This window comes from Dictyostelium discoideum (assembly GCF_000004695.1).
Source record: "Dictyostelium discoideum AX4 chromosome 2 chromosome, whole genome shotgun sequence".
In the NCBI taxonomy this organism is placed as follows: domain Eukaryota; phylum Evosea; class Eumycetozoa; order Dictyosteliales; family Dictyosteliaceae; genus Dictyostelium; species Dictyostelium discoideum.
The window spans coordinates 7,246,177-7,256,176 of record NC_007088.5 but is presented as its reverse complement, the minus strand read 5'-3'; the positions used below and the strand labels follow the sequence as shown (position 1 = coordinate 7,256,176).

Genomic DNA, 10,000 nt, shown 5'->3' with positions numbered 1-10,000 from the left:
TGTTTGAAAAAAAACCAGTGGGTTAGATATTTTTTTTAGTTTTGTGGTTTGGTGTTTGAAAAAAAAAAATGTTGGCGTCATCAAGTGTCAATTTTTGGAACCAGTGTTAAAAAAAAAAAAAATTTTAATTTTTTTGAATTAAATTTTTTTTATCATAACCTTGCATGTGGTAATTGAGATTAAAAAAGTTTATTTATAGGTTACAGAATTATGGAAAAATAAAAAAAAATAAAAATTTAATTATATTTTTTTTTTTTAATTAAATTTTATTTAATTTAATTATTATTTATTTTTTTTTTCCCCTAAACTAAACCAAAATTTATTAATAGAAAAAAAAAAAAAAAAAAAAAAAGCATATTCAAAAAAAAAAAAAAAAAAAAAAAGAAAACATAAAATAAAAATAAAAATAAAAAAAAAATAATTGTATTTATATAAAAATAAAATAAAAAAGGAGAGGAGAGAAAAAAAAAAAAAAAAAAAAAATGGATCAATTCAAATTTGATTTTAATAATTATTTAAAAACAGTTCAACCTACAATTGTAAGAATTATAGTTATTGGAATTATTACATTAGGTTTTATGGTTTTTATGGAAGTTGGATTTTATCAAGAATTTACAACAATGACAATTGTAGAATGTTCTGGAAATGGTAAAAATGGTACAACGGATTCAATGTCTTTAGATAATTGTTTCATAGAAGGAGTTCCAGAATGTTTAAATGAATATTTCCATACCGATTCAAAATATTCATTAAATTTCCCAGTTAGTCTATTTGGTTTACAAGGTGATCAATATTCTGGATTAATTTTATTAATTTCATTTATTTGCTTTTTATTAGAAGTGATATTATATTTAACTTTGGATTATTTATTATATTTAAAGAGAAAGAGAATTCAAAATATTTTAGCCACTTCTAAAATTTTCATTGAAGGTGAAAAGAAACATGAGGTGCGTTTAACCATTTTCCTATTTGTTAATATTCTTGTATTTATGGGACTAAAGTTTGTATGGGTTTACTGGCGTAACCACCAATATGGCGATATGCCATGCAACGGTTTAAACGTTCATCTTTTATTTGGAACAAATATGGTTAGTTCAATTAGTCTAATCGTTCAATTCTTCCTTACCTATGTCTTTTTCCCTCTAATGTACTTTATTGCCTACGTTAATTTACTCTCTGATTTAGATTTCAAGAATATGATGTCTCACCTCTCCTATACAACCGTTAAACAATTTAAAAATATTACCATTTTCGATATTTTCAAATATCAAGATTTAATTGATCATGTTATCAATGAAAAGTATCAAGATCGTTCAGTTTTTGTAAGATTTGTAAAATCTCATACTTTTACTTTTAATCAAACTTCTGATGATGAAATTTGTGAAATCCTATTACAACATAAAGCTTTAAATCCTCATGAATTTAAACCAATGTTATATAGTGCCAATGAAGGTGTTGATATTTCAATTAATAATATTGATGATGGTCGTAGTGATCTTTTCGATAATAATAATAATAATAACAACAACAATAGTAATAGTAATAATAATAATAATAATAATTTTATTTCTCAACGTCAACAACAAGAACCAAATGAAAAAACAAAATTATTAAATTGATAATTTAATTCAAATTAAGTTCTTTGCATTTTATTTTTATTCTTATAGTTTTTTTTTTTAATTAAAAAAATAAAATAAAATAAAAATTAAAAATAAATAAAATAATAAATTAAAATAAATAATAAATTTTATAAACAATTTACAACAATATATTATAATATCAATAATACCAACCTTAAAAATCTTACATCTTCACATTTTAAATAAGTTTTTTAAATCAGTTTTAAAATTTATTTGTATAAAAGAGAATTATTAATTTTTTTTTATTTTTTTTTTATTTTTTTTTTATTTTTTTTATTGGAATTGTTTAACTTCAACCTAATTTAATTATTATTTCATTTTTTGAAACAAAAGGTTCAATTTGGTGTTTAAAATTTTCAGAAATTTTTACTTTCTTCACAGTATTAGGAATGGAACCAATCATAAATTCTTGTCCAATATTACCTAAATACAAGGATTCAAGACAATTTGGCAATATACCTGGTGTTAATTTTAGATTAAATCCATCAAATAAAGTGACATGAGTCACAGTATTAGGAATTGAGCCAACAATTAATTCTTGTTTAATATCACCTAAATGCAACCATTTAATATGATCTGGTAATATACCTGGTGTTAATTTTTGATTGAATCCATCCAAGAGCATTACACTTGATGGTAATTGATTTTTTATAGAATTGTCTTTGAATTCTATACCCACATTCTCCTTAAAATTAAGAATATCACCCTCTTTATAAATATTAAAGTTTAAATTGTTAACTATATTTAGTAATAATTAGAATGAAATGTTAAAATAATTTATTAAAAAAAAAAAAAAAAAAAAACTGTATAAAGCTTACATTTAATAGTTTTAATTGTATCTCCATGAACATTAAAACAATCTTCATTATTAAAAATTTGTTGATCATTAAATTTTGAAATTTCATTAAATTTTTCAAAGATCTCTTTATTATGATATTCATTATTATAATTATAAACTAATATTTTAAGTAATTCATTCTTATCTTTAATTGAAGAAGTTATAAGTCTATCCATTATATCTTGAGTATGTTCCAATACTGAAAGAGTATTTACTAATTCTAATGAATCAGTTCTATGACCATGATGTTCACCTTTATTTGATGTACATTGAGTACAACATGGTTTTAATTTACAATCCAAACAAAAGAATACTGTATCTTTGGGTGATCTGTACACAAAAAAAAAAAAAAAAATAAATAAAATAAAATAAAAAATTAAAGAAAAAAAAAACCAACTTTGTGATAATATATAATTCTTTTACTAGTTTTAGTATTAAAAAATAAAAAAAAATTAGAATATTACACGGGAAAAAAAAAAAAGGAAGATTCATCATTTTATGACAAATTTTACTAGGGTACTTAATCACTTAAAAGTGATTTTGAAATTTAATAACTTAATAAAAAAATAATACCAATTGATATTGATAAAAATGAAATATAATAGATTTTGAAAAATAATCATATAATGATAAAATTCAAGAATTATTGAAAAATTATATTGATAAAAAAAACATCGGTAAAATAAATATATGTTTTAAAATAAGGGTTTTTTACTTAGAGAAAAAAAAAAAAAAAAAAAAATAAAAAATTAAAAATAATAATCCTCTGGTATACAAATATTTCAAAAACTGATATAAATACTATTTTTAAATGTGATTATCGAGCTCTTTTAAGTAACACTTATCATTTAATTGAGTATGTATCGTATCTCACAGAAGATAATTCAATATATGAATGTCACCACGTATGTCACAAATTTAGTTTATTTAATTTTTTTTTTTTTTTTTTTTTTTTTTTTACCCAAAATAAATAGATAAATATTTAACATTTTTAAAAAAAAAAAAAAAAAAAAAAAAAAAAAAAAAGATCTCAAATCGAATTTAATTTCAAATATTTTTTTGATTTTTTTTTTCATCAACGCAAATCTATTTTTATTTTTTAATATTTTTTTTTTTTTTTCTCATTTTTTTTTTTTTTTTATTTTTTTATTATATTTATTTTATTTATTTTATGAATCAAAGATGAATCATGAAGAAAAGATAGCCTATACACTTTTTATTTTTAAAATAGTTTTTTATTTTATTTTCATGGTTTTGAATGGTAAAGATAAATTAAATTAAAAAATAATAATTTAATAAAATAATAAATTTTAATATATGATTTAATATAAAGGTTTCCAAGTTTGGCATGAAAGAAAGTCAATTGTTGTTGTAAGGAATATGGTAAATACAAAATTTATAATATTCCTTTGTTTATTTCTTTTTTGTTTAACAAGAGTTATATTTTCAGTATTATTTGTAATTTTCCCTAACGATTGGAAAGTTGGTACTTGGCACTATTTTTGGTTCTCTTATGGAGTATTTTTTGTATTTTGTGGTAAGGTATCAATCTAATTTGAAAAAATAAATAAAATAAATTAATTATTAATAATTTTAAAATTTTAAAAATTTTAAAAATTTTAAGAATGGAGTTTTTTAGGATCATTATGGGCCCAAATTGTATATCAATTCTTTCTTTCTAAAAAAATGAAAACAAAGAGTTCTAATAATATAAAAAAGATTTATTATATTTCTTCAATTTTAGTTGGTATTTATCTATGTTGGCAAATTATTATTCAAATTATATTTTTAATGGATAATTCTATTGCAATTTTAGAGGCAATAGGAATGGTTGTATTTATAAGTGTATATTCATTAGCTGTTGCAATTAATGGTTGGATATTAGTTGGAAGAATGAAGAAATCTTCAAAAAAAGCACAATATGAAGATTTCTATAAAAAGATGATTTTAAAATCAAAGATATTACTATCAACAATTATCATTGTAATTATAGTTGTAGTAGTACAAGATATAGTAATAAATTTTATTTTACCACAAAATCCTCAACCATATGTTTATATGATAATAAGTAATTTCATTGTGGGAATTGCTGACTCATTTCAAATGATAATGGTAATTTTTGTAATGGGTGAACTTTCTTTTAAAAATTATTTCAAATTTAAAAGAATTGAAAAACAAAAAAATCATATTGTTATTGGTGGTAGTAGTTTAAATTCATTACCGGTATCTTTACCAACTGTAAAATCAAATGAAAGTAATGAAAGTAATACTATATCAATAAATAGTGAAAATAATAATAGTAAAGTTTCAACTGATGATACTATTAATAATGTTATGTAAATAATAAAAAAATAAAAAATAATTCACTGCTAATACTGAAGGGAGGAGGTGCTTAAATCTAATTCCGAGATAATTCGAAAATCAAAAAAAAAAAAAAAAAAAAAAAAAAAAAAAAAAAAAAAAATTAAAAATAAAATTTTAAAATCAAAACCCATTTTTTTATTTTTAAAAAATTTTTAAAAAAAAAAAAGTGATCGCCTACCACGAAACAGTTTCGATTCACAATGAGATTTCACACTTTCTGTTATTTTATTTTAATTTTTATTTTTTTTATTTTTTCTTTTTTTATTTTTTTTTTTTAAAAAAAAAAAAATACTGCCACAAATCATTACCTCTTTTAATAAAAATAAAAAACAAAAATAGAAAAAAAAAATAATAAAATAATAAATTTTTTTTATTTTATTTTACTCTAAATAATAAAGAAAAAAATGGGGGAAATTCCAAATCATGAAAAGAAAATAGCAATGGCAATGTTTGTTTGTAAATTGGTTGTATATTTCGCTTTTACATTGATTAATGGTATGAAGAAATTATATATATAAAAAAATAAATAATAAATTAATAAATTAATTAAAAAATAAAAAATATAATTATTAAATTAAAAAAATAATAGGAGCTCAAGTATTTCATGAAGGTAAAGAGAAATTAATTAATAAAAACATGTTAAACACCAAATTTTTTGTATTTCTGTGTATGACATTATTTTGCGCAACAAGAGTAGTTTTTTCTGCTCTATTTATTGCTTATCCAGATAATTGGCAAGTTGGTACAGTGTTTTATTTTTTCTTTTCGTATGTTATTAATTTAAATATTTAAAAAAAAATTAAAAAAAAAAAAAAGGTTTAGAAATTAATGAAAAATTAAAAACTAAATTGAATATGGAAAAGATGGGGAATTTGGTTCGTTTTTGTTAGTTGGTCTTTTTTAGGTTCATTATGGTTACAACTCTTATACCAATTTTTTATATCTAAAGAAATTAGAACTAGAAGTACAAAAAAGATTTATATATTTTCATTTTCAATTGTAACAATTTATTTCTGTTGGCAAGTTCCAATTTCAATTTTATTTTTAATGGATGATACTCTTGCAATTCTTGAAGCGATTGGAATGTTAGTATTTTTAGCAATATTTTTTTCATCCCAAATTATTTTTGGTTCAATTTTAGTAAAAAGAATGAAACTATCATCTAAAACTTCAAAATATCAAGAAAGTTATAAACAAATGATTTATAAATCAAAATTATTAGTTTATACAATTATAATTTGTATTATAGTGGTTTTAGCTCAAGATATTGTAATTAACTTTTTTGAACCAAGAGATCCTGAACCTTATAGAGATGTAATAATTATTTTTTGATTTTATTTAATTCAATTTAATTTTTAAGTTTAAAAACAAGTATATTTATTTTTTTTTTTAATTTTTTTTTTTTATCTTTTTTTTTAAAAAACAGATGATAATTTCAAATTTTCTTACAGGAATATGTGATACTTCTCAAATGATTGTAATAATGTATGTATTAGGAAACTCATTTTGGGATTATATATTTTTAAGAGCAATAAAAAAAATAAGGAAAGATGATTCATCTGATTTTACAAAAGAAACAAAATCAAATTCCAAGAACAGTAAAAATATATCAAATAAATTAGAAAAACTTTCAAATAATATCACTGATTCCAATAATAGTAATATAGAAAAAAGTGATTCTACAATTTCAAAAGAAGGAGATATTTGAACAGATATTTTAAAAAAATATTAAATAAAAAAAAAAAAAATAAAAAAAAAAAAAAAATTAAATTTGTAAATAATAGATTTTTTTTTTTTTTTTTTATTAGATATTTATTTATAAAAAAAAAATAAAAATAAATAATAATAAAAAACGATGGTTTTTCACATTTTCACTTTTTTTTTTTTTCCCTTATCACTTTTTTTTTTTTTTTTTTTTTTTTTTTTTCAAAATTCATTTCACATAGCTATTTATAAAAACATATGAATATATTAGAATTTAATGATAAAATTATTAGTGTTTTTAATTCATTAGATGGAAGAGATAAAGTATTTAAATTTATACAATACTTTAGTCAACTTTTACATCATTTTGTTGATAAAAAATATATAACCAGATTATTAAATACATTTATCGATAAAAGAAAAAAAAAAAGAATTAATAATAATGTCAATAATAATAATAATAAAAGAATAATAAAAATTTTAGAAACTATTTTATTTAAATCAAACAAATTTAATGATAAATTAGTTAAAGAAAGATTAAAATCATTAGAATCAAGTTTTTGTGATGCAAGAATTGTGTTTAGATTATTTGGATTCTTTAGAGAATTTAATAATTTAGTAGAATTTTTTCAAAATTTAATTGAATCATTGAAACAATTTAAAGATAAACAAAATCAAGAGATAAAAGAGAACCAAAATTTAACTAGAAAACGTCAAATTCTAAATACACTTAAATCATTTACAAATATTAGTACATCATTTTTAAATACACTAGAATTAATTGACCATTCATTTAATTTTATATCAGAACTTAATGATATAATATTTTGGGGTACAAGAATTAAAATCTTTCAAGTTACTGATAAATTTATGGATTTAGTTTGTAAAGTTTCAAATTTCGTTTGGGTTTATAGTTTAGTAGTTTTTATAATTAGAATTATTTATGGTTTAATTAATACAATAATTCAAATTTTAAAATTAAAAAATAAAAATAAAATAAATAAAGAGAAACAACAAAAAATTGAAGAAGAAGAAGAAGATGAAGAATATAAGGAAAATAAAGAAACATTAATAATTTTAAGAAATAATAGAACAAATGAAATTAAATCATTGATTAGTGCAATCGCTGAATTTGGTTTATGTATTTGTTCAATATATGAAATTGAAAATGATGGATATATTGGTGGTTGTGGTGCACTTTCAGCTTTCATATCTTTACAAGAGATTTGGGATGAAATTACTCAAGAAAAACAACAACAACAACAACAACAAAATGAAAATAATTGTGAGGCTAATAATAATAATAATAATAATAATAATAATAATAATAATAATAATAATAATAATGAAGAAAAACAAAAAGAAAAGAATCAATCTGAACAAATTCAATTTGCATTAATTTGTCCACCTATTATTCATTCAAGTCATAATTAAAAATAAATAATAATAATAATAATAATAATAATAATAATAATAATAATAATAATAATAATAATAATAATAATAATGATAATAATAATAATAATAATAATAATAATAATAATAATAATAATAATAATAATAATAATAATAATAATAATAATAATAATAATAATAATAATAATAATAATAATAATAATAAACTTGATTCTTTTTTATAATGTACCATATCATTTTTTTTTTTTTTTTTTTTTTTTTTATTTTATTTTATTTTATATTAATTTTATATTATATATAATTTATTATTTATTTATTTAATTTAATTTAATTTAATTTAATTTTTATTTTGAAGATGGTGAACTTGGTAATACAGTATCATGAGAAGATAAATCTAAAGTTAATTGAGGTTGTTCGGATTCAGTTTTTAATTCAGTTAAAAACAAAGAAATTTGATGAACCTTTAAAAAGTAATAAGGAATTGGTTGATAACGCATAGTGTTGACGATGACTCTCCAAATGACACGACGTTTGTTTAAATTTAAGAGATTATTAATTCTATCGGGATTTGATTCATCGACAAATGCCAAATCACGTAAATGAATACCAAGGAAAGGGATACAAGGTGGTTTAGCATCCTTGTAAGCTATTCTATAATTTCTAAAACTATTCTCACTTGCAAACAATTTCTCCAACTCTGCATAGGTCTCTTGTTGCTGTCTAGAGAGATCCTTACGAATTGCCTTGGTTCTAAAAACATGAGTGTTATTAATGCCACCATAAATTGCCATCAATGAATGGAAATTATTATTTGCTCGTAAATGTTCGGAAATCTTTAAAAATCTACCCAATAATTTCGAACGACCCTTTGAATTTTGTTCATTTAAAATCGATGCTGCTATCCATTTAGTGAAATCATTGAATCTTCTCATCATATTCAATAGATTCACTGCCTTATTTCTATATTGTGGTTTGGTCCAACCCTTGATTAAAAATTCTGATGGTTTAATCAATTCATACAATGCAAAATCAATACAACATAACTGTCTTGCTATCTCTTCCTCATCAATATCATCAAATGTTAAAGTTGGTGAAAATATATTTTTTGGTACTTTTGGTTCTGGTGGATCTTTAATTTCTTTTCTAGCTTCTTTATAATTTTCCTATTTTTTTTTTTTTATAAAATAATAATAATAATAATAATAATATTAATATTAATATATAATTTATAAATTAATTAATTAATTAATTATAGTCAATTACAATTTTAAGATTAATAACTGCACGTAATTGTTTAGCATGTGAAGCTGCAACTTGATGTTCAATAAAATTATTTAAAATTGCTAATAGTTTTTCATTGAAATCTGTTGGATGTTGTTCGATCCAAAATCTAATAAAACAAATTACTTGAGCTGATTCAATATTATCAAATAATTGATAGATTTGTGTAAATTTATTTAATATTGCTTCCGCTGTTGTAAATGATGGATATGTTAAAAAGAATATTTTTTTAAATTCATTTACATCTATAATAAAAATAATAAAAATAAAAAATTAAAAAATAAAATATTAATATACATTGTATTAAATAATAAATAATAATTAATAATAATTAATAATAACCATACCAGGACCATTAAAATTACCAATTAACCATAATAATAATCTATTAAATGTTGCAGCTTTAATTGTACCATCAGGATTTCTACTTATTTGAGATTCATCATAACGATCTTCAATTAGGTTACCTTCACCTTCTAAACCATTTTCATTTAGAGAATCTTCAGAGATATAGGAATGGTAAGTTTCAACCTCTGGATCTGCATCCTCTATATCTTCCAATGGTCCAAACCAATTGGTATCCTTTATACCAATTCTGAGTAAATTCTCTAATGAATCTTTATCAACTTCGTTTGGTGTGAATTGAACTTTAGTTTCCTCTTGAATCTTTTTTAATGATGTGGTTAAATTCTCTTCGTGAAAATATTGCATAATCAATTTCAATAACATTGTATCATTGATTGAATGTGATGCTTCG

The 10,000-nt window shown here is 20.2% G+C and overlaps 7 protein-coding genes across 7 annotated transcripts in view; 5 read left to right on the top strand and 2 right to left on the bottom strand.

The window, feature by feature from the left end:
* Positions 1 to 482: 482 nt before the first annotated feature.
* On the top strand, positions 483 to 1,619 carry DDB_G0276907 (hypothetical protein; the record flags this gene model as incomplete). The annotated part of the gene is made up of 1 exon (XM_637748.1): positions 483 to 1,619. The coding sequence occupies one exon, from the start codon at positions 483 to 485 to the stop codon at positions 1,617 to 1,619; it is 1,137 nt and encodes a 378-aa protein (XP_642840.1).
* Positions 1,620 to 1,932: 313 nt separating this feature from the next.
* On the bottom strand, positions 1,933 to 2,970 carry DDB_G0277005 (hypothetical protein; the record flags this gene model as incomplete). The annotated part of the gene is made up of 4 exons (XM_637747.1): positions 1,933 to 2,378; positions 2,459 to 2,808; positions 2,876 to 2,900; positions 2,943 to 2,970. The coding sequence occupies 4 exons, from the start codon at positions 2,968 to 2,970 to the stop codon at positions 1,933 to 1,935; spliced, it is 849 nt and encodes a 282-aa protein (XP_642839.1).
* An 888-nt stretch (positions 2,971 to 3,858) lies between these two features.
* On the top strand, positions 3,859 to 4,032 carry DDB_G0276909 (hypothetical protein; the record flags this gene model as incomplete). Its single annotated transcript, XM_637746.1, has 1 exon — positions 3,859 to 4,032. The coding sequence occupies one exon, from the start codon at positions 3,859 to 3,861 to the stop codon at positions 4,030 to 4,032; it is 174 nt and encodes a 57-aa protein (XP_642838.1).
* A 132-nt stretch (positions 4,033 to 4,164) lies between these two features.
* DDB_G0276911 (hypothetical protein) lies at positions 4,165 to 4,818 on the top strand (the record flags this gene model as incomplete). The annotated part of the gene is made up of 1 exon (XM_637745.1): positions 4,165 to 4,818. The coding sequence occupies one exon, from the start codon at positions 4,165 to 4,167 to the stop codon at positions 4,816 to 4,818; it is 654 nt and encodes a 217-aa protein (XP_642837.1).
* Positions 4,819 to 5,282: 464 nt separating this feature from the next.
* Positions 5,283 to 6,550, top strand: DDB_G0277021 (hypothetical protein; the record flags this gene model as incomplete). Its single annotated transcript, XM_637744.1, has 4 exons — positions 5,283 to 5,337; positions 5,432 to 5,609; positions 5,706 to 6,156; positions 6,269 to 6,550. 4 exons carry the CDS (start codon positions 5,283 to 5,285, stop codon positions 6,548 to 6,550), a joined length of 966 nt encoding a protein of 321 aa, XP_642836.1.
* Positions 6,551 to 6,804: 254 nt separating this feature from the next.
* On the top strand, positions 6,805 to 7,980 carry DDB_G0276913 (hypothetical protein; the record flags this gene model as incomplete). The annotated part of the gene is made up of 1 exon (XM_637743.1): positions 6,805 to 7,980. One exon carries the CDS (start codon positions 6,805 to 6,807, stop codon positions 7,978 to 7,980), a length of 1,176 nt encoding a protein of 391 aa, XP_642835.1.
* Positions 7,981 to 8,306: 326 nt separating this feature from the next.
* Positions 8,307 to 10,000, bottom strand: part of gefH (Ras guanine nucleotide exchange factor) — a gene marked incomplete at both ends in the record, with an annotated part of 2,017 nt that continues 323 nt past the window's right edge. The window contains 3 exons of the mRNA XM_637742.1: positions 8,307 to 9,125; positions 9,226 to 9,488; positions 9,591 to 10,000. The exon at positions 9,591 to 10,000 is cut by the window's right edge and continues 323 nt beyond it. Of these exons, the coding sequence (XP_642834.1) occupies positions 8,307 to 9,125; positions 9,226 to 9,488; positions 9,591 to 10,000 (1,492 nt within the window). The remainder of the gene's footprint in view (positions 9,126 to 9,225; positions 9,489 to 9,590) is intronic.